This window comes from Apodemus sylvaticus, chromosome 5 (assembly GCF_947179515.1).
Source record: "Apodemus sylvaticus chromosome 5, mApoSyl1.1, whole genome shotgun sequence".
NCBI classification, from domain to species: Eukaryota; Metazoa; Chordata; class Mammalia; order Rodentia; family Muridae; genus Apodemus; species Apodemus sylvaticus.
In genome coordinates this window covers 141,098,497-141,123,999 of record NC_067476.1, presented here as the reverse complement: position 1 = coordinate 141,123,999, position 25,503 = coordinate 141,098,497, and the positions used below count along the sequence as shown (strand labels likewise).

At 55.6% G+C, this 25,503-nt stretch overlaps 2 protein-coding genes across 3 annotated transcripts in view; one reads left to right on the top strand and one right to left on the bottom strand.

Moving 5' to 3' along the window:
* The window catches only part of Trpc4ap (transient receptor potential cation channel subfamily C member 4 associated protein), a 59,796-nt gene extending 50,844 nt beyond the window's left edge, over positions 1-8,952 (top strand). For both annotated transcript variants that reach the window (XM_052184043.1, XM_052184042.1), the window contains exons 12-19: positions 1,396-1,497; positions 2,536-2,619; positions 3,507-3,597; positions 4,808-4,948; positions 5,285-5,393; positions 6,802-6,914; positions 7,805-8,011; positions 8,114-8,952. In XM_052184043.1, coding sequence (XP_052040003.1) covers positions 1,396-1,497; positions 2,536-2,619; positions 3,507-3,597; positions 4,808-4,948; positions 5,285-5,393; positions 6,802-6,914; positions 7,805-8,011; positions 8,114-8,251 — 985 coding nt within the window. In that variant the 3' untranslated portion in view covers positions 8,252-8,952. The remainder of the gene's footprint in view (positions 1-1,395; positions 1,498-2,535; positions 2,620-3,506; positions 3,598-4,807; positions 4,949-5,284; positions 5,394-6,801; positions 6,915-7,804; positions 8,012-8,113) is intronic.
* A 37-nt stretch (positions 8,953-8,989) lies between these two features.
* On the bottom strand, positions 8,990-24,129 carry Myh7b (myosin heavy chain 7B). The gene is made up of 30 exons (XM_052181722.1): positions 23,934-24,129; positions 23,560-23,678; positions 23,319-23,468; positions 23,026-23,196; positions 21,474-21,653; positions 21,256-21,388; positions 21,091-21,167; positions 20,562-20,649; positions 20,307-20,424; positions 17,857-17,980; positions 17,633-17,769; positions 16,658-16,913; positions 15,350-15,592; positions 14,637-14,813; positions 14,407-14,552; positions 14,097-14,187; positions 13,627-14,016; positions 13,007-13,133; positions 12,793-12,911; positions 12,509-12,705; positions 11,998-12,347; positions 11,764-11,888; positions 11,553-11,668; positions 10,844-11,240; positions 10,639-10,764; positions 10,376-10,546; positions 10,190-10,294; positions 10,000-10,095; positions 9,235-9,372; positions 8,990-9,155 (listed from the first exon to the last, which is right to left on the bottom strand). The coding sequence occupies exons 1-30, from the start codon at positions 24,127-24,129 to the stop codon at positions 9,144-9,146; spliced, it is 4,875 nt and encodes a 1,624-aa protein (XP_052037682.1). The 3' UTR covers positions 8,990-9,143.
* Between the last annotated feature and the right edge of the window lie 1,374 nt (positions 24,130-25,503).

Sequence of the window (25,503 nt, the reverse complement as noted above, 5' to 3'; positions counted from 1 at the left end):
TCTTAGCCTTGGCATTAGGGGAAGGACCTGACAACTCTGTGCACAAAGCAGTGGGTGCACTGAATTGAAGGCTTCCATGGAGGACCAGAGGAACACCTAGCTTAGTCATGACAGCACTGGGCCTAACCTGATTCTTAAACGTTGATTTAGAAGTTTGGAACGTTGTACAAGTTAACAGACCATGCCTCAGGACAGCGCTGCCTAGGGGCCTCTGTCTCTTTTGTGATTCTGTCTTGTGAGAGCATCTGTGGCTGAAGACATCCAGAGATGACAGAATTATACTAATTTTCTGTGTGTGTGTGTGTGTGTGTGTGTGTGTGTGTGTGTGTGTGTATGTGTGTGTATGTCTGTGTCCGTGTGTCCGTCCGTCCATCCGTCCTAGCTTTCATCAAACTCTCAATCGGCACTTCTGCATACCTGGCTCAATGGAAATACTATGGCCATACCCTGCTGTCATGTAGGGTACATTTGGGAGAGGAAGTTACCATTAGAGAAGGTCACCAGTTACAGAATGCCTGATGACAAATAGGCATGGTGTGTGGGAACAAAAGAGCACACTGTGAAAGGACAGCTGCCAAGTGTCCTGGGTGGCTGGCGGTGTCCTGAGTGGCTGGCGGTGTCCTGAGTGGCTGGCGGTGTCCTGAGTGGCTGGCGGTGTCCTGAGTGGCTGGCGGTGTCCAGTGACTATTGCAGAAGCAGTCTGTGAGCAGAGGCCTGGGGGGCGAGGAGGCAGCATGCGGACTGTTTAGCCAGAAGGCCCCACGCAGAGAAGCCCCTTTAGGAGGGTATGGCAGGGTCATGAAACCCAGAGTGGTCAGATGGTGTGACGGTGTGAATCACTCAGTTTGTCGTAGCCACAGAGGTGGCATGGTGTACAGGGCCGCGAAGACACGGTCACTCCCTAGGTGTTCACACAACAGAACTGTGAGAATTAGGGCAAGCATTTTCAATAATTACATGGTCCAGAGCCTGTTCTGAAAAGTCACTCAAGGAGCTGAGTGAGGGTTCCCCTCCCATGAGGAACAGCTGAGGACGCTGCTTCCGCACTGCACAGACCGTAATGACAAGCCTGGATGGAAGAGGAGAGATTGTGTCATAGTTGGTCAGGCCTCTGCGGCCGTGACTCTGGCCACTGAGAATGCTGCAGCAGGGCTAGGCTCAGGACTAAGATGGCAGATGGGATTGGACTGCTGAGGTGTGGGTGACTTGAGAAGCCATATAAACGTGTTTGATGTGCAACACGGAGACCTGGAGATGCCAAGGAAGGGCCATTAGTGAGTGGCCAGCATGTGCGGGAGTGCTGTGGGCTCAGTGCTCCCCACAGGCGTGGGCAGAGGCAGACTTCTGCCCAGCAGCCCCGTCCTGCCCTTTACCCTTTGAACCCATTTGTTTCAGGAACAAGTACCTGCTGCTCAACAATCAGGAGCTCAATGAACTCAGTGCCATCTCTCTGAAAGCCAACATCCCTGAGGTGGAAGCTGTCCTCAACACTGACAGGTGACCCTGGTGGGGACCCTGTGGATACAGTGCTCCCAGAGGGCACACATGGGTGTGCCTGCTTGTGCTTTCTCACACATAGCTGCCGCTCACCACTGGCTTGTGTGCTAGATACTCCCATCTCCTGCATTTCCTAAGTGAGCATCACAGCGGCCCTCAGAAGGAGTGCCGTCATCATCTTCCTCTCTACATGTAGATGGCAGAGGTCTCATCTGGCCCCTGCCAGAGGTCAGCTATACTCTGTCCTCCCACTTTGTCCATGCAAATGGCCCCTTTACTGGTGTCCTCATTTCCTGCCCAGTGGCAGCTGTGCCAAACAGGGCAAGAAGAAGCAGACCCTCCAGACCCCCGCCCTATGTCTACCTCATCTTTGGGATCAACACAGTGACATGCCAGGCTCATGGGAGCTTGTGAAGTATGGACCTAATCTAGCAACTAGAGTCATAAATGCCCAACTTCTTCCTGATAAGATGGATCCAGCAGTGCCCCAGTGTCTACAGGGGATGGAGATGGGGCTGCTGTGTGGAGAGAGTTTAAGGGCCAGCACTGGCCACTGTGACAGGCCTGGTCATTGTCTTGCCTACTGCCTTTGCCTCATAGACTGCATAGGCTGCAGCCTGGAAGCCCACAGCTGAGCTGGAACTGACCCGGGCAGGAAAAAACCCTGGGCCCTGTCCAGTTGGCACAGATTTGATTCTATCTGGCATTCTCTGCTGTGGCCTGGATTAAACCCATTTGTGATATAAATGGCCTTCTTCTGGCAGTTCAGAGCCCCATCTGGCCCTGGGTGTGCCTCTGCCTCTTGCCAGTAGGTCTGAGGAGGGAAAACTGGCCTAAAGTGCAATAGAAATGTTCTTGGCTATTGAGCTGATGGCTGCACAGGCTTTGAGGTCCTGGTGCACAATGGAGCAAGAAAGCCTCCTTGCAGACTCAGACATTACCCCGTCTGTCATCCATCCACACCAACACAGGACTAGCTCAGTGGCCCCGTCAGCCTTTCAGTTCTGTCACCAGTGTTGTCTGTTCCTCTGATTTCAGGAGTCTTGTGTGTGACGGCAAGAGGGGCTTACTAACTCGGCTGCTGCAGGTGATGAAGAAGGAGCCAGCAGAGTCTTCCTTCAGGTGAGTTATGAGCAGCTGCACCTGCGAGGGTTGGGAGCAGGGTGGACCCAATGGGTGGGTCTCCAAACCTGTTAGGTGGATGGCCTCACTGCCACTGGCTCCATGGGACTCAGCTGGTAAGTGTGTGTGTCCTTGTCACATGCCAGCAGGGGATGCTAGGAGTAAGTGAACATTCATCAAACTGGCACTGGGATCATAGGAAATAAGCATGGAAGGAAAGAAACCTGCTTCAGTGCAGTATGGGAAGAAATAGAACCAGTAACCGCCCCAGGAGCCACCTGGATGGGCGGGGCAGGGGTTGTAAAGGTTGTAGACAAGAGGATTCTAGCAGGCCTGGGTACAAGGCTCTGTCCCTACAGGGTCCCTGTCATCACAGCCTCACCTATTCAGACCCTCCCTCAGGGATCCTAGCTGAGCCTCTGGGCCACTCAGAGTCTGCTGACTCTTCTCTAGGGCAGCTCAATGCATACGAACTCAGTGACGTCTCCACACATACCCTTCTGCTGTCCACACACCCCTGGCTTCTAGGTCCGTGTCCTTCCAGTATTTTGAGAGTTGGAAGCCTAGCATGGTTTTACATGGCACTTACTAAAGGCCACTCTTTGAGCCCAGATGCCACTGTGTAAGCCTATATACCATAGAGACCCGATCTGGTACAGCCACATGAAAGACAGGTCCCTGCTGAGCTGTGAGCACCATATATGAGAATGGCAATTCTCCTGCTCATTGCCGTGTCCTCAAGACCTAGGACTGGGACCCAGCCTGGACAACGTTAAGTAAATGTCAGACACTTGGCTGCAAACCACTCCGCCCCTGGGGGCACTGAGCCTGCACCAGGGGAGGGCAGCCACAGCCGCCTGGGCCAGGGGTCAACATTTGGGTCGCAGGTTTTGGCAAGCCCGGGCTGTGGAAAGTTTCCTCCGAGGGACCACCTCCTATGCAGACCAGATGTTCCTGCTGAAGCGAGGCCTTCTGGAGGTATGGCGGAGGAACCTGGGGTCGGGTGGCCTTTTTCCCCAGCCATAACATTGATTCCCTGCCCTGAGCCTTAAGGAGTTTGGTCAGGAACAGGCCTGTTCTGGTTGTTCCAAGTGCACACTGCTCAGGGCTGGCCCTGGGTTGCCAGCTGTGGGCTCCCTGTAGGTATTGAGTTACCCAGCAAGCCCTTTGACCCTGAGGATAATATGGTATTGACTAAAAGTTAACAGAGCCACCAACCAGGCAGCATACAGGAGCTGCTCTGAGGCTCCCATATACACATACAGGCCCGACACACATTACAGCTGAGGACTGCCCTGTCTGGCCTCAGTGGGAGAAAACACGCCTAACCCTTGAGGCCTCAGGGAGTAAGAAGCCTGGTGGGAGTGGAGGGGAGACATCCTCTTGGAGAAAGCAGGGAGGAGGAATGGAATGAGGGACCATGGGAGGGGGCAGAAATCGGGCTGTAAAAAAATAAAAGTTAAAATTTTCCATATTGATTAATGACCTGTAGCAAAAAGAAATTGGAGAGCAAATAGTCAGAATTACAGTTGTATTTTTTAGAAAATTCCTGTGACCATGGAACCGTGAGTTGTAAAGGAAAGCAGCTGCCAGTCTGTGTAGGCTTGAGGCAAGGACTGAGCTGGGAATCCCCCGTGCTTTAGAGGCCAAACCAGGAGTCGCACAAGTTCAAGGCCAGGTCCTGCTTCAGAAAACACCAAACAGGAATGACCAGAGGGAGGGAGGGGAAACCAGAACCCAAGTATTGGGAGCAGTTTCCCTGTTGAGTTGAGTTGGCTTATCATTCTTAATAAACATTTAGTGATTTGTATATGTTGTAAGCAGTTTCATCCATAAACATAAAGACCGTGCTGAGCGTCAGAATATGTGCTCTGCCCTTTAATTCTAGGCCCTGGTTCTCAGGGCAGTGGCCCTTGTTAGGTCTGGAGACAGAGAAACATGTAGATAGCTGCAAAGCAAGTCAGAGGCTTCATGTGTGAGTCTGGGAAAGAGACTACCACATGCCCATCCTGTGTCCTGCTGAGGCTAGACGCTGGCTCTGCCCTTGGAGCCACCAGTGCCTTCAGAAAAGAACCTAGACAAGGCCACAGGCCCCATCACCTGGACGCCTGCTCGAAGCAGGAGGATAGTTTGAGCTTCAGGCCAGGCCGGAATGTTCACACCCTCACCCTGTCCCTGCTCAACCCAGCACATCTTATACTGCATCGTGGACAGCGAGTGCAAGTCGCGGGACGTCCTCCAGAGCTACTTTGACCTCCTGGGGGAGCTGATGAAGTTTAATGTGGATGCATTCAAGAGATTCAATAAATACATCAACACCGATGCCAAGGTAGGGCTTGCATCATGCATCTCCGCAGCTCCGTGCTGCTGGCCGCAGCCTGGGCAGGCTGTGAGCTCTGGCCTGCCCATCTCACCCATCTCAGGTAGTCACACAGGGGGACCCAGTCTGGGACCCAGTGGGACAGTCTTCCGCAAACATTCACTATACCTACTCTATCTCAGGCTTTGAGCCAGACCCCGGGACTATTGGAATGAGAACTTTGCCTGTTACAGTATCTTAGCAGGCTCCTCAGTGTGTCCTGTCTGCAGAGTGGTGGAGCTGGGGTAGGAGATCGGTGGTGCCCTGGCCAGCAGCCCCTGCCAGTGAGCACCATCTCTGCTCCAGTTCCAGGTGTTCCTGAAACAGATCAACAGCTCGCTAGTGGACTCCAACATGCTGGTGCGCTGCGTCACTCTGTCACTGGACCGATTTGAAAACCAGGTGGACATGAAAGGTAAGGCGGCCAAGGGGCCAGTGCACGTGGCTGCAGTCTGACTGCCGGACACCTGGCCTCCAGCCAGGATTGTGTGCCTGTGGTCAGGACGGTCTTGACCTTCTCCTCGCTGTGTCAACATTTCCACGAATTTGCTTCCTTTAATGAACAAGTGTAACGTCTTAATAAAGAAAAGCTGCCTTCTAGACTGACTGCTCGGATTGAACAGGGCCCCTTTAGTCTCTTTCTGCACAGGACTGTAGTGTGTGGCTGTGGTGGTGTCAGGCCTCACCTAGAATCCTGTGTAGTGACACATGCACATCTCTGCCTTTTTCCCCTAGAAGGTCTGTGGTACCAAACAGATCACTTATGAACACTTCCAAAAAAGGACAGTGATTGTTGTCATTGGTACCAAAAGCATCTTGGTCATGGATAATTAAGACCATCTCCCTCCTGTTTGTTCTCTGAAGGGTCTGTTTAAGAGGCTGGTCACACACACTTTGATGGAAGCTGTGTAGTGCCTTCCCAGTAGTATGGGAGGTCAGTCGTTCAGTGCTCCTTCCCCTTACCACACCAGTGGACACAGGTATCGGAGAGCTATGCCATCCAGTGTCCTTGAGAGTGCTGGAAAGTTTAAATTTGACTGTTTCTTTGTGTGTGGTTTATGTATGTGTGGGTATGCATACAGATGTGGAGTGTGTGTGGCTATGTATACAGATGTAGAGCCAGAGATTGATACCAGGTCTCTCTTTCTACCTTTAGTGTTTGAACAGTCTCCTACTGAACCTGGGGCTCATGGATTTGACTAGGTTGGCTGGTGCTGGGGACCTGCCTGCCTGTGTGACCCCAGCTCTGGGGTCGTAGATGCACACTGCACATGGGTCCCAGTGATCCAAGCCCCGCTGCTCATGTTTGTGCAGCAGGACTGTTGTCCAGCAGGCTTCTCAGGCCTGCTGTGCTTCTTACTGAGTGCTCTCAACCTGTCTCCTGAGAAGAGACATACAGAGGCTGGAGCTGGGGCCACGCTGGGCGGGAGCTGCAGGAAGGGCCAGTGGGACCTCGGAGATTTGGCGCAGCCTGGTGACCAAGCAGTTGGAGGTTGACCTGCTGTTGCAGCTTTTAAGAAAGCTATGTTTTTGTGGTTCTTTATAAAGATTTGTTTTTAATTATGTAAATATGGGATCCTGTATATAATAAGTCCAGGAGTAGGTAGAAGCTGGAAGAAAGTATTGCATACCCTGAAGAGCCACCATCGTAGGTCCTCAAAGAGTAGCAAGTGGTCCTAACTGCTGAGCCACCTCGCCGACCCTTAACCTTGCTTTGGTGGTGAGAGCACCAGCTGCAGTCAGGACCCAAATGGATTTAACCCGTGGCACAGACGCCCTGCCATTGTATGCACCTGCTGTCACACCTCTGCCTTCCTCCACAGTGGCCGAGGTCCTGTCCGAGTGCCGTCTGCTTGCCTACATATCCCAGGTGCCCACGCAGATGTCCTTCCTCTTCCGCCTCATCAATATCATCCACGTTCAGACACTGACCCAGGTGAGAGGCCCCAGCCAGTGAGCGGTCAGAGAGGGTAGATTAGAAACCATCGCTCCTGGGCTGTGGTGGTGCACGCCTGTAATCCCAGCACTCTGGGAGGCAGAGGCAGGCGGATTTCTGAGTTCGAGGCCAGCCTGGTCTACAGAGTGAGTTCCAGGACAGCCAGGGCTACACAGAGAAACCCTGTCTCAAAAAAAACAAAACAAAAAAACAAAACAAACAAAAAAAAGAAACCATCTCTCATCCTGAAGGTCAACATGTCTGTTTCCCCCCTTCTTTCTGGAAACAGTTCTTCCTAGGGTGTTGTCCAGTGGCTCAGTTTACAGGGGAACTAAGACCAGTATCCAGTCTCCTGAAGTCAGTCAGTTGGGGCAGAGAGGAGTTTGGCACTGCATTCTTCTCACTCCAGGCTAATGTTCTTCCCCATGTGCCCAACCCTTACCTTCTGGCTACAGTGGGCTGTGGAGTTGGACCCAAGTTCTGTTTCACCTCCTTCACTAACTGGCAGTCTTCCCTTCTTCCAGCCTCACCCCTTCTCTAAGATGAGAATCGTGCTTTGCACCTCTGAGCAGTGGTTCTTTTGTTGCAGACATGCTGGGTGGGAAGGCCTGGGGCTAGGGATGCTTGGTGAACGAGGTAGACTAGACTTATTTCTGGAGCTTACCGCCTAGTGCAGCACTAAAATTCTAAAGAGAATAACCACACACTTAGCCTGTGCTCCCAGCCCTAGCAGGGGAGAGAAGCTTCTGTAAGAAATCACACACGAACCAAAATGCTACTGCCAGTGTGAATGGTAGGTGGGCATAGGGTACAGAAAGGTGCCCGTGGACTGTGCTGTGCCAGCGTGTGGGCCTGTGTGGCACGCGGTCTGTCTGCCTTTGGCCTTACAGGAGAACGTCAGCTGCCTGAACACCAGCCTGGTGATCCTGATGCTGGCCCGAAGGAAAGAGCGGCTGCCCCTGTACCTGCGGCTGCTGCAGCGGATGGAGCACAGCAAGAAATACCCCGGCTTCCTGCTCAACAACTTCCACAACCTGCTGCGCTTTTGGCAGCAGCATTACCTGCACAAGGACAAGGACAGCACCTGCCTGGAAAATGTGAGTGTCCCAACCCTGGGGGAGGGGGCAGGAGAAGCGTGGGAAGCCAGGTCCCTCCTGTGGGACACCAGGCGAGGCCCAACCCTCTCGCTCTTCACTCAGAGCTCCTGCATCAGCTTCTCATACTGGAAGGAGACAGTGTCCATCTTGTTGAACCCAGACCGCCAGTCGCCCTCCGCCCTGGTCAGCTACATTGAGGAGCCCTACATGGACATAGACAGAGACTTCACTGAGGAGTGACCTTGAGGCAGGCTGCGAGAAGCTGCTGGGCCAGGGCGAGTGCAGTGAGCACGAGTGTCCGTGCCACAGGCTCTGCCCATCCCTGTCCCTCTCGCCTCCCCAGTGCTCTGTCCACCCCAGGTGCAGGTGCAGGCTCAGTGGAAGGAACACCCTAGAAGCTCTTGTCTCCTGGGTCTGAGGGCCCAGGTCATTGGGGAGCCTGTTTCTTCACTGTCCCCAGGGTAAGGACAATGGCACCATGCCCACCTTTCCCTCGCAGTCCTGGAGCCCTGGCCTGCCAGAGGATGGGATCATGGGAAACCATCTCTGTCTGAGCTTCTCCCATCAGTCCCGTGATGGAGCGGAAGATGCAGACTCTGTGAGCCAAACCTCCCTGGCCCCAGGGCAGGCAGAGAGGCTCCTGAGCCGGGCAGGGTGGGTGTCGGAGAATGCTGCCCCCCCGCCTGCCCATCTCCTCCCTGACCTCCCTTGTCTTCCTTTAGCTCCTCTGGTTCTTTGCTCATTGGCCACTGTGTTCATCTGGAGGTTCCCCAAGGTGGGGCCTTTTCTCTCCGTCCCGTGGGGCATGGAGTGCCTGTGCCTGCCTGAGCCCAGACACAGGAGCCTGGCTGAGAACTTACCCTTGGCCCCTCCAGTGTTGCCAGTTTATTAACAGCAAATAAACCAATTAAATGGAGACTATTAAAGAACTTTATTTTAAAGACTGATGTGGACCTGACTTTGTCCATGAGATTCTGTTCCCAACTCCTCTAGACCCAAGAAATAAGGACAGTGGTTGCTGCTGCAAACAGGATGTTTATTTGGGGTTCCGAGGCTCAGGGAAGGTAGAGTGGCAGATGGAAAGAAACAACAGGATCGCAGGGGTGGGGCATCCCTCTTCAGAGCCTGGGGGTCACTCCTTGTGCTGAGAGAGATGAGAAAGAGGCTGAACTATATCACCTGTGTTTCCCCAACTTCAACACATCCAGCAGGGGCCGCCTTACCTTGGGGCCCAGGGCATCCCTGGACCTTGCCCGCAGCTTGTTAGCCTGGGTCTCTGCCATGTCCGCCCGCTCCTCGGCATCATCTAGCTCGTGCTGGGCCTTGCGATACTTAGCCAGGTTAGTACTGGCCTGCTGCTCCTGGAGGCATAGGCAGGGCCTTGTTCCCCATTTTTATCTAAAATGGCCACCTGCTCCCATCCCCAGACAGAAGCTGACTTCTCCTGGTCCTCCCTCCACTCTTCCTGTCGCCAGCTTTCCTTTACTAGAACCCACACAGGAAAAAAAATGTGGCCTGTAATCCCAGCACTCTGGGAGGCAGAGGCAGGCGGATTTCTGAGTTCAAGGCCAGCTTGGTCTACAGAGTGAGCTCCAGGACAGCCAGGGCTACACAGAGAAACCCTGTCTCGAAAAAAAACAAATCCAAAAAACCAAAAAGAAAAAAAAAAAAACAAGTGGAGACCATCCTTCAGAAGGCAGCTGTGTGTCACCTGCCCACCATGCCTGGGCTGAAGAAAGAACCTGGTCACTTTTTCAGTCCGTTCTATAGCTGTAGGCGATCCGTGCTGTGGCTACCCTTTAGTTCAGCCTGCTGCAGAAGATGCTTCCCTGGCTGTAAGCTCTGCAGCTGACAGCAGCAGCCACACTCGTGTCCCGCACAGTCCCGACCTCAGTGTGTTCACGGCCTTGCCACCCGTGTCCCGCACAGTCCCAGATCGCCACCCGTGTCCCGCACAGTCCCAGAAGCCCTGGCCCCAGTGCGCTCACCGCCTCCTCACACTGACGCTTGTAGCTCTTGACCTTGCTCTGCAGCTTGTCCACTAGGTCTTGCATGCGAGCCAGGGTCTTCCTGTCCTCCTCTGTCTGCACAAGCACAGGGCGCTTGCTCACCGCTCACCCAGGGTCCGCGCGGACTGGGTCAGCTCCAGCGCCGCCCCCGGGGAACCCCAGCACACACCTGGTACACAAGCTCCTTGACGCGGCGCTCGTGCTTTCGCACACCCTTGAGGGCCTCGGCATGCTTCTTCTGCTCTGCGTCCAGCTCTGCCTCCAGCTCCCGCACCTGTGGGCAGGAGGAGGGGAGCCTGCTGGCCGCAGCCCTGGCCTCGGCCTACGGGGGAAGGGGCCCTGCGCAGGCACACACCTTGGCCTCCAGCTTCTGCACTTGCTTCTTCCCGCCCCGGAGGGCGGCCTGCTCTGCCTCCTCAAGGCGTGCCTGCAGCTCCCGCACGGTCTGTTCCAGGGTTTTCTTCATCCGTTCCAGGTGTGCACTCGTGTCCTGCTCCTTTTTCAGCTCCTCAGCCATCATGGCTGCCTGGAGGGGAAGAAATGGTGTAGTGAAGGGGAGGCCGGGGAAGCGCCTTTGAGCTCTGCACACTCGCGTCCCCAACCCCGGCCCAGCCTCACATCAGTGATGGCCTTTTTGGCCTTCTCCTCGGCTTCCCGCCTCTCCTGCGCAGCCTCCTCCACCTCCCCACTCAGCTGGGCCAAGTCCACCTCCAGCTTCTTTTTCTGGTTCAGGAGGCCTGTGTTCTGAGGGGAGCAGAGCCTCAGCGGGCCAGCGGGGCTCTGCCCTCCCCAGTCCTTGTAACATCTTTGGCCCATGCCCCACCTGCGAATGCAGCAGGTTGAGGCGCTCTGTGGCCTCCAGCAGCTCCTGTTCAGCCAGCCTTCGGCTGCGCTCGCCCTGTTCCAGGGCGGCCCGGAGCTCTTCCAGCTCAGCTGCCAACAGCGCGGCCCTGCGCTCGAGGGCCTGACCCTGCTCTCGGAGCTCAGCTGCCAGCCTCTGCTCCTCATCGCGCCCTGCTTGTTCCTCCTTGAGCTGAGCCTGCAGCAGCCTCGTGGCTGCCTGCGCTTCCATGGCCTGGCGGGTCGCGTGGCCCAGCTGTAGCTCCAGGTCATTGAGGTCCCCCTCCATCTTCTTCTTGAGACGCAGCGCTTCATTGCGGGCCCGAGTCTCTGCATCCAGGGAGGCCTGCAGGGACTCCACGGCCCGCTGGTGGTTGCGCCTGTAGGAAGGTGACATGAAGGTGAGCTTGGCCCACAGGACTGGACTAGGTCAGGCATTACCTGTGGCATGCTCAAAGACCCACAGAGTTGGGGCGCATTTGGGGAGCAAATGAATTGCCTCTGTTTTCGAGCCCCTAGTGACTTGCCAAAAATAGTTCATTCACTAGAGACCGAGAAGGGCGTGGACTGAACTCTGGCCCTGAGCGCCTTGCGGAGGTCACCTCTGGGATGGGAACACTCTAGCCCGGTGGCAGGGACAGCTAGTCTGTCCGTGTGCCACCATAGGCCTGACAAGACCGCTTTCCAGAGACCTCAGGTTAGTACACTCCTCGTCCTTCTCCGCCAGCTTCCGGTCCACTTCCGCCTTGACCTGGGACAGCTCCAACTGGATCCGCAGAGTCTTTGTCTCTTCCAGCTCCAGTGCCCCCTAGAGATGTTGGCCAAGCGGCGTGGAGTCAGGGGCCTCGGCAGGTCCTTGGGGAGCCGAGGAGCAGAGTCTGCCCACCCGCGAGCGGCCCTGACCTCAGCCTCCTCCAGCGCAGCTTGCAGCTCACTCTTCTCCCCTTCCAGCGCCTTCTTGGCCTTCTCCAGTTCCTGGCTGCTCTTCCCGCCGAGGCTGACCTGGTCTGTAAGGTCACTGATCTCCTCTGCAGCGGGGACAGGGCACCGGACTCACCCTCACCTCTGCTCTGAGCCAGGTTCCTTCCTTCACCCCAAGTCCAAGGTGATCCTCACGTGCCCGGGCCTCGGTCCTACCCTGCAGATTCTTGTTCTCCCGCCTGAGCGTCTCCAGAGCCTCGAGCGCCTCCTCGTGGCTGTGCCGCAGTCGAAAGAGCTCGGTACCCAGGCCTCGCGCCTCCCTCTGTGCAGCCTCGAGTTCCCGCTGCATCTCCTCCTCCTGCCGCCTCCGCTCCTCCAGCGCCCGCTCCAAGTGCCGCTGCTTCTTATCCAGGGCTGCCGCGGCTGAGGTGGCCCGCTCCAGCTCCAAGGTCACATCCTCCGACTCCGTCTGCAGCCGCAGCTTGGCCTTCTCCAGGGAGGAGCATTTGGCATTTGCGGCCTCTACGCCTTCTTCTGCCTCCTGCAGCCGCAGAGCCAGCTTCTTCCTGGACCACAGACCAGGCAGGGTGGACTATGGACCAAGGGAGCCTGGGGAAAGGACCCCGGGGATCCCCACTACCACACACGGGGCTTCCAGGCCCAGGCCCGCACGGGGCATACAGGCCCGAGGCCCTCCGGGGTCGCGGTCTAGGTGCCGGCCGCTCACTTGGCCTCCTCCAGCTCCTCGGTCCTCTGGATGGCGTCCGCCTCGTACTTGCTCCTCCACTGGGCCACCTCAGCATTGGCTTTGGACAGCAGCCGCTGCAGCTCGGCCTGAGCCTCGGACTCTTCCTCGTGCTGCTCCCGGAGGAGGTCACAGTCGTGCCGCAAAGCCTGCACTGCATGAGCTAGCGCACCCTTGGCCTGCAGGGACACCAGTAGCCTCGGCATCGCTCCAAGCTAAGGCCCAGCGCCCACCTCTCCGCCCCGCGGTTCACCGTCGCTGCCCACCTTGCTTTCCTCCTCCAGCTGCCGCCGAAGTTCCTCTAGACTCTGCGCTGCTGAGGTCTTCCCCCGGCTCAGTTGGCTGATCGTAGCTTCCTTCTCCTCGAGCAGGCGGCCCAGCTCCCCTGCAGGTGAAGGGCCAGCAGGCCGGCCAGGCAGGCGGTTGAGGCGCAGCACCTCACCCCGACCTGGCCCAGCCTAGCGGGGACCCAGGCCTCACCATTCTCCGTTTGTAACCGCCCCCGCTGCGTGCTGGCGTCGGCCAGCTGTCGCTGCAGTTCCTCCACTTTGATCTTGGCCTCACTTAGCTGGTCCTCGTAGGTCCGGCACAGCTTTTCTGCACTGGCCTGGAACCCAGAGTCAGGGATCAAGACAAGTTTGTGCATCCAAGGGACCTAGAACACCAGCTATGAGACCAGAGATTAAAAGGAGACTAGAGTTCCGGGTTCGGGGTCTGGGTTCCTACTGTGGGCACACATTAGGAGTCTCAGAACCCATCCCAAGGTCAGTGAGTCAGTATTGGGTACTAGATCTGGGGACAGGTGTCAGGATTTGGGGGAAGGGGGGAGTGTCCAAAGTTGGGACAAGAAGAGTGAGTGTTTGGGCGAGTCCAGAGCTAGGGTCACACTCCTGTTGGAAAGGCTGAGGTTTGGATGTGAATCAGAACCTGAGCCAAGGAGTGGAACTGAGCTCTCAGGGTTAGAGGTCAGGACTCGGCCGCCAGGTTGACCATCCAGGGGTCAGGAGGTCACCGCGGCTGTGGAGTATTGCCATTGACCAGAGGACAGAGGGCAGGGGCAGTGTAGAGTCAAAGCTGCGTTAGAGGCAGGAAGGAGAGACCTTGCCACGGGCCAGGGTCTCCACGCTGGCCCCCAGATCATCCACCTCCATGCGCAGCTCGCTCTTTTCCTTCTCCAGTTTCTGCCGGATCCGCTGTAGGCTGTCCACCTGCTCGCTCAGCTCCGCAGCGCTGTCAGCCTGCTTGCGGCGCAGGGCGGCCACGGTGGCCTCGTGTCGCAGAACTGTCTCCTCCAGCTCCCGCCGCAGCCGGCCCAACTCAGCCTCACGCTTGCGGCAACCCTCGCGCTGCCCGGCCGAGGCTCCGCCAGCCTCCTCTAGCCTCTCGCTCAGCTCCTCCAGCTCCCGGGCTGCCTCGGCGCGCTGCTTTTCCACCCGGGCGCGGGCTGCTCGCTCAGCCTCCAGCTCCTCCTCCAGCTCCTCAGCCCTCGCCTGGGGAGATGGGACCGACTCCGTGAGCCCCTGAACCCAGCCTGGTCCGCCCCGGGGCGTTCCCCACCGCCTCGGCGCACCTGTAGCTCCTTGATCTTCTTCTGCAGCTGCGCCCCCAGGAGCTGCTCATCTTCCACACGCAGGCTCAGCTGACTCAGCTCCGAATCCTTCCTGGGAGCACATGGGGATGAGCCAGGCCTGGCCCTACCTGCTAGCCACCTGCCCCGCCCCTGTGAGGCCCTAGGGAGCCGCGATCCAGCGGAGTCTGCTCTACTCAGTCCTGATCCAGAGAAGGCAGGACATGATCTCTGCCCTGGTATCCTCCCCACAGCAACAGGGCTGAGAAGGAGAACCCATCCGGCCCAGAGACCCTGCCCACGCCACACCTACTTCTTCAACTTCTCCTCCAGCTGCTGCTTGTCTTGTGTGGTATCTGTCACTGTCTCCTGCGTCAGCTTCAGGTCTCCTTCAAGTTTGCGCTTGGCACGTTCTGTGTCCATGCGAAGCTTCTTCTCTTGCTCCAGGGAGCACTCCAGCTGTGGGGTAGCGCAGGGCTCAGCTTCGAGCAAGCCAGTGTCACTGTCACCGCCCTGACAGCCCCCCAGGGGACTCCAGCTCACATCCTCCACTTGCTGCTCCAGCCGGATCTTGGCCTTGGCCAGTGCGCTCACACGGTCCTCTTCAGCCTGCAGGTCGCCCAGAGCCTGCTGGTGAGCCTCCTGCAAAGCCTTCTTCTCCTTAGTCAGGCGGACCACGGATTCATCCAGGGCAGCCATCTCCTCCGTCAGGTTCTTCACCTGTGCAAGGCCCGATTTCAGTGTGAGGCCATTGCTCCCCCGTAGGCAGGGCCACGCTACAGAGCCTCCACCATTCCTACCTACACCTTGAGCTGGGTGAAGGATTCTTGAGAGAGGGTTCATAGGCAAGCACAGAGCCTGGCTCAGAGTTAAAGGCCGGGTGGCAGCCATTTACAATATCATCAGGGACTCTGAGACTGTGTCCTACCTCTGGCCTGGGTTTTGGCACCTTAAGAGCCTGAGCAGCCTTACATTTCGTCTTCTGTGTAAGAGTCAGTACTCACAACACTGGCAACCGCAAGTCTCTGTGACAGAAGGACTCACAGTTCGGAAAAGCTGCCCCGCTCCAAAAAGCTTGCGGTCCAGGACCAGAATTGCTAGCCTTGATCTACTGTGTGCACGGTCCTTTGGTGTATGCTTAGCAAAGGCTAGTTACACCCAAATCCTTAGTCACCCTAATAAGTGCTAGTACCCCCACTTGGAGGCCCCTGCAGCCGCCTCGCTCCAACCCTGGCCCCAGCTCAGGCTCCCCACACCTTATTCTCAGTGGCTTGTTTCTCCTTCTCAGCCTTGGCCAGCGTCAGCTCCAGGTCATCGATGTCCTTCTTGAGCTCTGTGCACTCGTCCTCCAGCTTCCGCCTGCGGGCGGCCAGGTCCGCGTTCACCTCCTCCTCGTCCTCCAGCCGCTCATTCAGCTCCTTCACCTTCGCCTCCAGCTGCACCTTGGACTTGATCAGCAAGTGGCAGCGCTCCTCCGCATCCGCCAGGTTGTCCTGCTCCTGAGGAGATGCGGGGGAACAGTGAACGAGCCGTTGGTGGCCGGGAACCAGGGTCAGCCCCAGCCCTGGGGAAGAAAGGCCATTGGTCCACGCAAAGGCCACTCCAGTGAGGCAAATGTTGCCAGTTGAACTTGATAACTGAGGAGCTGGGGCGTCTACAGTCTGCTGGGTTCTGGGGACTATTGCAGGGGACACAGAGACAGAGGTGGCACTGTTAAAAATTAACATTAGCCCCAACGCAGGTGACCTAGGAAGCCAAGCAGAGCTCTAGGAGAAAAGGCCCACTGTGCACTTGCTTGCTAAGGAGCTGCCGCCATCTGAGAGGTGGTGTGGTTGGGTGCAAGCCCAGCCCTGCCCACCAGGGAGCAGCACTAAGGGCCATTTCAGGAGGAAGCAGCGCCTGCTGCAGAAGCTCCCATGCCGGCTAGGGAGTTTTATAACCACCATGTCTGCCTCTTCCCCAGGACCATCTCCAGCACCAGCCTGGGGCTGGCATCCAAGTGACATTCAAAATCTATGCTGGGTAGAGGCTGGGGAGACATCTCGGTGGTTAAGAGCACTGGCTGCTCTCCCAGAGGCCCGGGGTTCAGTTCCCAGCCGCCACACAGCAGCTCACACTGTCAGTAATGCCAGTTCCAGGGGATCTGACACCCTCACACAGACATACGTGCAGACAAAACAATGCACATAGGAGAAGAAAAAATTAAAACAACTATGCTGAGGAGCTTCCAGACTCTGGCCCCTGCCCTCTGGTATGGCCCTGTGTTATCTGCCTCATAGATTTGTGTGTCCCTGAACCAGAAAAGGGAACAAGGTTGTATTTTCAGGGAAATCATAGAGGCGGGAGGTGCGGCCCCCCTGCAGCTTTGACTTTAGGACATATGGATAAAGACCTGCAGGGAAGGCTGGGCAGACCTTGGGCCAATAGACCTCCTCTCCTGGCATTTCAAGAATAGGAAGACAACGCAGAAGGCGGAAGTGCCCAGAGCGCTCCAGGCTGCCCTGGCCACAGTCTGGCTCCAGGCTCTCCTTGGCCACCCGACTTCTCTTGTCCCCTTCACTCACTGCCTGCAGCTGCAGGGCCAGGTCATTCTTCTCCTGAGTGACACTGACTTGAGTCTCCTCCAGTTCCTGCCGCTTGGCCTCAGCCGTAGCCAGGGCCCCTCGCAGCCCCCGCAGTTCTGCCCGTAGGGCCGCCAGCTCCTCCTCCGCCTGTGCCGAGCGCAGCAATGGCTTCATCTTGAAGAAGAGCTTCATCCAGGACCAGTTCTTGACGGCATTGAAGGCCCGGATGTTCCACTGGATGGTGAACAGGGCATCCCTAGGGAGGGACAGCTGCTGTGAGACAGCTGTGTCCTCTCTCAGAGGTCTTTCTAGCAGCCCTCCAGAGCAGGGGAGTCTGGGGAGCTGCCCCAGGTCCACCTCCAAGGCAAGGTCTGTAACCTCCCACGTCCAGGCGGCCTCTGCGCGTGTCTTAAGACAGCTTAGCTACCAGCTCTGTGGTCAGACCCCTTGACTCAGGCCCTTTCTGCTGAGCAGAGCCACCGGAGAGGGCTGTCTTCTACTTCAACCAAGAGAGTGGTAACTCAGATCATGGCTCAGATCTGGGCAACACTGTATGCTGTTACTCTGAAGGACATGCAGAGGACAGAGGCTGCTCTCACTCTAACTTTTAAACACATGTTATATTTTTAGTGTGCATGTGTATGCTCATGTGTTTGCACACCACAGCACGTATGTGGAGGTCAGAAACCATGTGGAGGTCAGATCTCTCTTTCCACCATGTAGGTCCTGGGGATTGAACTTATGACATCAGGCAGGGCAGTGAGTGCCTTTATCTTCTGAGCCATTGCCCTGGCCCTCACCCCACTTAGGGTGTGAAATCTGAGGCTAGCTCCAGATGCGACCCAGAACCTCACCCCAACCAGCCATGGAGGAGGAGCAACCTAGGCAGATCCCAGCAAGCCTTGGGACAGTGGTCACGCCTACTCCCCATCCCTTCCCTTCCCGCCCTTATTGTCCATCCTCAGCCGCAGCTACCTTCCTCCCAGCATGCGCTGGTACTCCAGCCGCATGAGGCGGCCCCGGCTCCGAGCCTGCAGCAGAGTCAGCACCTTAGCCAGACGCTGGTCCCGGAGCTCCTCCAAGATGCCTAGAAGGCCAGCCTTGAAGAACACCTAAGGGTAGGGGTGCCGCCAGGTGGGGTCTCTGTCCAGTGTGACCATACGCACCCAGGTTAAGCCCTAACTCCAGGACACCCTAACCTTGGTGTGGCCAAACTGATACTGAGTGTGGTCGATGTCCAGGGAGCCCAGCAGCTTCTCTGTGGCCTTCCTGCTATCCACAAAGGTGTCATCTGGGATGGCACTGGGGTTCAGGATTCGGTACCTAGGAGATCAAGAAGCAGCTGCAATGGACAGGACAGGGTACAGGCTACTGACCATGGGAAGCCAGGAGCTACCGGTAGCAAGAGAATCACGATTGCCTGACCTCTCAGAGGCGAGGTTCCAAAGGGACATGCTACAGAAGATGGCAAGCGAGAGTTCCCACCCTGGGGGAAACAGCAGATCTGTACAAGCCTCAGCAGAGGGGCCAGGCGTGTGGCCTACACCTGAAATTCCGGCCTCTGGGAGGCAGAGGCGGGGAGATCTTTGAGGCCACCTTGGTTAACTGGCCTGACCCTGTCTCAAAAGTGGGCTTGGTGGCTTAAGAGCATTTTAGTGAGCTTGTACATAGATGTGGTTTTTATAAAGAACATGTGGTACTTTTGTGATTTCTTAAAGGCAAAAACATAAAACAAAGTGGTGCTGTGCCGAAACACATCACAAAAAAAAAAAAAAAAGACATCTGAGAATCCTTTTCAGAAGGAACAAAGATTCCTAGCATGTCCACTTATGTGGACATTTACACATGTATACAGGTGGGCAGCTGCCATGCAGTGGAAGGAAAGCCCCAGAGACAGGGCAGGCCCCTTTGCTGGGGACCCATCACACTGAGGGTGTGGGCCACTGGGTTACTGGGGCACAGGCAGTGAAGAGCAGTGGTGCTGTGCTGGGCGTGACGGCACGTGCTTTTCTCAGCATTCTGAGGCTGAGGCAGAAGGGCCGGGAGTTGTTTAATGCTATGTGTGTATGGTTTGCCTGCACATATATGCTCATAGAAATCGGAAGAGGGAGCCAAAACCCCTGGAACTGGTCGCACACTGCTGGACGGGTGGCTTTAAGTCACCATGTCGATGCTAAACACTGAATCTGAGCCCTCCTCGAGAGCAGCTAACGCTCTTAACCACTAAGTCAGCTCTCCGGGACAGGTTTGGTTTTAACTTTATGTGTACAGGTGCAAGCACACCTGCACATGGGAGCCAGAGGACAGCCCCGACCAGCCTCATGAATTCAGGCTTCCTGGAGCGCATCAGTTAGATTGCACTGGGTGGCCTGGAGCCTCAGAGCTCCTCCCTGGGATATTGGCTGCACACCACCCCGCCCAGCATTTATGTGGGTTCTGGGACTCAAAGCCAGGCTCTCCTGCTTTGAGGCAAGCACTGTCGTGAGCCAACCGCCACATCTCAGAAGTCCGTTCTGGGATTTTGTGTTCGAAACCTAGGGTTCCCGAGAACTTACTGCACAGCCCAGGCTGACCTCACCCCCCTGGGGATCCTCCTGCCCAGGCTCCCTAGTGCTAGCATTATAGGAGCAAGACACAATGCCCTGAGTAGTGAGAGTTTGAGGTTAGCCGGGGCTACATAGCAATGCCCTGCTTTAAAACAACAGACGAAGATGATGCAGACTCAGGTCTTTGGAGTCTTTGGAGATGGGGAATCAGGCCCTAGACTGATTACAGCCTGGAAACCAAGCCAACAAGCTCTCTCTGTGCCGGTGCCCACGCGTCCAGCGTCTGTATCGATATCAGTTTATAAAGGACAGGGGGTGACGCCTGTTACTGTAGAGGGGAAGCACCTGAGGACACTTAGGGTTTAACCAACAGAACCAACCCAGGGAAGCAGGAAGCGAGCTGCCGACGTTGCCGGAGCACTCACTACCTGTCAGGCATCACTTGAGGGCCACACAAACCCATATTCAGTCCTCAAATCTACATCCTTTCTAGTCTGCCCACCTGAGTTTGTGAATAATAAACCTAACCCCACAGCTACCCTTCTCTTCTAGGACATCTGTGGGGGGCATTTCTAACTGGGCTTGTTCAAACCCCCATGCACCCAATCTAAACATCCTGCCTTATCACTCAGTAAATCTACTATCCAGTAGCTTAGGCCTGAGACTTGGGAGTAACCATAGGCTAACCCTTTATTTTTATTTTATTTTATTTTATTTTTATTTTTTGGTTTTTTGGGTTTTTTTTTTTTTTTTCAAGACAGGGTTTCTCTGTATAGCCCTGGCTGTCCTGGAACTCATTCTGTAGACCAGGCTGGCCTCGAACTCAGAGATCCGCCTGCCTCTGCCTCCCAGAGTGCTGGGATTACAGGTGTGCGCCACCACCGCCTGGCAGGCTAACCCTTTCTTATCCTGTATCCAAGTAACTGGCAAAGCAGCCTCCTCCTTCATATTCACCTGTTTCCTTAACCCAGTTCTGACTGAGGCGCCTCCTCAGGGGACCGGAACCTCTCCTTGTCCCTCAGGCTCCAACGCGCCTCTCCCACCCCCTCAGGCTCCACCTAATCTAAGAGCAGAGGTAGGAGGCTGAAGCAGGCAGCACCCACCGCTGCCTGAAGTCAGCATACAGCAGTCTGTTGGGGAACCCTTGGCGGCAGATCCGGATCCCCTCCAGGACCCCGTTACAACGCAGCTGGTGTAGCACCAGGAAGGAATCCATGACCCCTGCGTGTGGTGGAGTGGACAAAGAGGTTAGAAACGCTGGGACACGCCTTTAGGTCCCTACCCAGGCCTTAGAGACCGAGCAAACCCTGCGAGGTGAGAGCTTCCGGTTCCCCAGCCTGGCCAGCCCAGGACACCACCTGGAGTCTTGTTCTCGTTGGGGACGATACAACGGACGAAGTGGGGCTGTGTGGCCCGCAAGTTGGTCATGAGCTTGTTGAGGTTCTCCTGGGGGTGGGGAAAGCGGGGGGGGGGGGGTGGGGGTGGTGAACAGAGAACCAGAATTGGATGCTGCAGTGGATAGGGACCTGAGGGGACTGGGTAGGGGAGGAGCCCAAACGATCCTGATGACACCCGCCCCATCCCACCCACCCCCTAAGTGTTCATCTACTCCCCTCCCCACCCCCCGCCGCCCCGCTCCCTCCCATGGCTCCCCTTCCCCAAGCCCTACCGAGGCAGCATGGGGGCGGGCAGCAGCACAGACTTGCTGTGATGTTCACATGGAGAGGAGCTAAACATCACTGCAAGTCTTAACAGCTGCCCACCCAAGACACAGGGACGACTCAGGGAGCAAGGAGGGCGTGGCAGCCTGCAGAGGGCGTGGCAGCCTGCAGAGGGCGGGGCAGCCTGCAGAGGGCGTGGCAGCTGGGGCCCCAGTCTGGCCCTTACCTTGTGAAGCTGAGACACCGTCTGAAATGATGCAGCTTTCTTGCGCTTCTCTTTCACCCCAGATTTGGGGGGCTCGGCTAGGAGAGATAATGAGAACTGTTCATGCCAAGGACCGTCGTGACTCTGTGGATCCCCAGGAATGGCCAGTTCGTCCTCAGTACTCACTGCAGCAAGAGCCTGCATAGTTCTCATAGAGGGTGGCCAAGAGCCTGTTCTGTGACTTCTGGAAGATGGGGACCACCGTCTCATTGAGGGGGTCCTTGTTTTTCTCCAGCCATCCCACGATGCTATAAGGTACCTACAAAGAAAAGTGTTGACCCAGGTGGTGACCCCGAGGAGGGAGAGAGGACGTGGTTGAGTACCGAGCTCCCGCGAGCACCTACCACGCCTGCGTAGTGGACCACCTCGAAGTGAGCCTGGTACTTGCGCTTCTTGTCTGGGCGGGGCTGCTGGAAATTAGGTGACTTCCCAGAGTGATTGTCATAGAGCTTGGCCCTGAAGCTTGCGTCGGAAGCCTTGGGGAACATGCACTCCTCTTCCAGGATGGACAGAATGCCCAGAGGCTGGGAACAGGAAGCCAGGTTGAAGGGCCAGGCTAGACCATGCTGGCTGGGCCCTCAGACTTTTGCTCTCCCTCTGGACTCTGTTTCAGATCCAGACGCCAGCCATGCACAGAAGCCAGGCACACGTTTATACCCGGGACCCACCTAGGAGAGAAGTCTGTGGCCTGACTTCCAGTCCCCTTCCCTGGCCATGTGTGTAGAGCTGACTGGCATCTCTGTGCCCTATTAACTGACATCCAAGGCTCACGTGTACACACTAAGTTTTGGGATTTTTTTTAAGACAGTTGAGTCTGCATTTTGGTATCTACACTCATTAGAAATAGGGACTCCTGTATTTTACTAAATCTATGTTTCTTCTTTTAATAAGTATTTGTTTTCTTGTATTATATTATGTGCCTACATGAGCTTATGTATCCAGGAGACCAGAGGAAATCAGATCCCTTGACACTGGGGTTGCACATAACTATGACCTGCCTGTTGCGGATGTTAGGAACTGACTTGATCTTCAAGAATAGCAAATGTTCTTAACTACTAAGCCATCTCTCCAGTTCCAAACCTTCACTTCTTAACTGAATGGGGATCATGATTCACTTTGATGCTTATTTAATAGACAAAAAACCATCAACCACCTAAATGCCCAACAGCCAGTGACTGAGAGTCACCTGCTGCACAGCCTATTCTGGCTTTCTCACAGTATTAAAAATGCATGTTCAGAGGGAAAACATACTAAAAATTAGGACTGTGTCCGTAAGAAACATACATGCTGGGCTGGCAAGATGATTCGGTAGGAACAGACACATGCCACTGAGCCTGGTCACCTGAATTCCACCCCCAGGACCCATGAGGCAGGAGAAGAACGACTCCTGAATTGTTACCTGCCCCCACATGCGCCATAGTACATCCTTACCAACACATCAATCCGCAAAGCAAGTAAACACGCGACACGATTACTAAAAGAAACCCACGTCTAGGCAAAGCATCCAGAGGGAACTAGTTCAATGCACAGGCCGTGCGAGGCTCCGAGGGAGTTCCCCCACTTTTATTTCCGGTGTTTCCAGTTTCTTTTTCCATTCTGCGTGCAGTGGGGACGCATATGCAATGTGTTACAATCTAATAAATATAGCCCTCAAGTCTGTTCTGCACAGGGACCAGGTGAATGGCAGAGCCGCCCACAACACTGGCCAGCATACCACGCTCATGACTCTATTCGCCTATACCCACATATTCCCCTGCACACCCATGTGCACAGCCACGCAGCCACATTCATACTCACACTCCAATCACAGCCCACAATGATAGGCAGCTGATACAGAACTGCACGCACGCGCGCACGCATGCATGCGCAACTTCCGGCAGCGTTCCCATAGCTGACCTTCTCGATGAGGTCGATGCAGGGCTGCAGGTCAAGGCCGAAGTCGATGAAGACCCAGTCGATGCCCTCCCGCTTGTACTCCTCCTGCTCCAGCACGAACATGTGCTGGTTGAAGAACTGCTGCAGCTTCTCGTTGGTGAAGTTGATGCACAGCTGCTCGAAGCTGTTAAACTACAGGCGGGCAGCAGAGCCCCAGTCAGCAGGCTCCTTGTGGATGGGGATTGGAGGGCAGGGGGCGGGAGCAGGGCTGTGGTCCCCCACACCGTGCCACCGCGGTTAAGTGCTTTTCTCACCTCAAAGATCTCAAAACCAGCGATGTCCAGGACCCCAATAAAGAACTGTCGGGGAAGCTTTGTGTCCAGGGTCTGATTGATTCGAGACACCAGCCATCGGAACAAGCGGTCATAGGTGGCCTTGGCCAGGGCCCCCACGGCAAATACCACCTGTGGGTGCAGGGAGGCCGGGTCGGGTGGGGCTTGGCAAGAGGGGGATCCCGACTCCGCTGACCACAACAAGCCTTCGTAGCCGTCTCACCTGCTCCACACTCTGGCCCTTGGTAACATACTCATTTCCCACACGAACCCGGGGGTGCAGAAGACCTTTGAGGAGGTCTCCACTGCTGACCCCCATCAGGTAGGCAGCCTTGTCGGCACCTGGCAGGGAATGCGGCTTGGATAAGAAGGAGGTCAACAATGCGGGTACTTGGGAGGGGAGGTTTGTCTTTGTCACAGCTTGGGGGTTTGAAGAAAAAGGAGGAATCAGGGCCTGCAGATTGTCACCTTTAGGAGGGTCTAGAATTCAGGCAGGAACTGACAACACTGAGATCAAAGCTTATGGACAAGGGGTAGTGAGGATGCATGGGGCAGTGTGGGGGAAGGGCGGGTCAGACTAAGGTTAGAGGGCCTCACTCTCAGTGCCGTCGGCCTCGGCCTGCTCTTCTCTCTGCTTCTGTTTGAACTTCATGTTGCCAAAGTGCAGGAGGGCGCCCACGATCTTGTAGCAGGCACACTTCTCATCCACACTGAAGCCCAGGATGTCCATTGCATGCTGACGCAGGAGGAACAGAGCAGCCTCAGAGAAGTCTCGCCGAGGACCACCCCTCATCCTAATTCCAGGTCTCTACCCAGTGCACACGCTCACACACCCCCAAACCATGGGAATCCACTTGATGCCACCTCCCGCCCCCGCCCCCAGCATCATACATCAGTGGCAATGAGTTCCTCCCCGTCATCCATGTTATCCACGGTGGTGACGCCCTGGCTGCAGAAGTGGTAGTCATAGGGGTTCATGGATAGGAGCAGCATGTCTGCAGACAGAGAGCCCCAGGAGGAGAGAGAGTCAGGCTGAATTCTCAGGCTGCCTTCCCCTCTCCCATCCCATCAGGAAGCCCGAGGGGTGGGGTCTGTGAGTTAGAGTCTGGAGCCTCCCCAGGACATCACTGAACCTGAGCTTCGGGTCCCTATAATTCATAGAGGTAGCTTTTAGCTTATTTCATCATTTATTTTTGCTTATTTAGTCTTTTGAGGCAGGTTCTATGTAGCCCACACTGGCCGTAATTCACAATCCTCTGATCTTAGCTCCTGAGTCCTGGAATTACAGGCATGGCCTGCTGGCTGCTTCCTTTTTTTTTACAGTTGTGTGAGTGTGGGAGAGACAGTGTGTGTGAGAGTGTGTGAGTGTATAAAAGAGTGTGAGTCTATGTGTGAGTATGTGTGTGCACGCATGTCATGCATTCCATGTGTGCATGCATGTGTGTGTGTATGTGCATGTGTGTATGTATGTATGTGTATGTATGTGTATGTGTGTATGTGAGCATGCATGTGTGTGTATGTGCGTGTGTGTATGTGTGTGTATGTGTGTATATGTGTGCATGCATGTGTGTGCACGCATGTACATGCGTGCGTGTGTGTGTGTGTGTGTGTGTGTGTGTGTGTGTGTGTGTGTGTGTGTGTGTGTGTGCACACCTGCGTGCTTGGGATAGAATTCAGGATTCTGTGCCTCCTACATAAGTGTTCTCTATCACTGAGTTGTACTTAGCTCTTTTCAAGTTTGTATTTTACTTATTAACATATTTATTAGCATATTTATTTTATTTTGTTTAGACAGGTCTCTCTACATAGCCCTGGCTGGGCTGGAACTGTGTAGACCAGGCTAGCTTCAAACTCAAAAGCTCTGCCTGCCTCTGCTTCTTGGGTACTAAGATTAAAGTTGTGTGCCACCACGCCCCACCCCTTTTAATTTTTAAAGTTCACATGCATATCTGGGCATGAGCCCCATTTTTCACAGTTCTCTGGGGAATGACCTTCAGTCCATCAGACTCCCTCATCCTTTGGCCACTGCTCCGTCATCTCTCTACCCCACATCCTCAGCTAGATACTGGGACAAGGGAAGACCATGCTTTGCCTTTCAAAAGTGACGATGGCTAGAGATTACCACCGGGTTCCCCTGGTGCTGGGTTGGGGGTTCCAGTCTCAGGAT

Excerpts from the sequence above, each read along its gene's own strand:
- Myh7b (XM_052181722.1), bottom strand. The coding sequence starts at position 24,129 with ATGAGGGGTGGTCCTCGGCGAGACTTCTCTGAGGCTGCTCTGTTCCTC. Across the intron at positions 20,425-20,561 it reads CAACGAGAACAAGACTCCAG|GGGTCATGGATTCCTTCCTG; the intron begins GTGGTGTCCTGG and ends CACCACACGCAG. Across the intron at positions 14,814-15,349 it reads AACAAGCCACTGAGAATAAG|GTGAAGAACCTGACGGAGGA; the intron begins GTGTGGGGAGCC and ends GGCCTTGCACAG.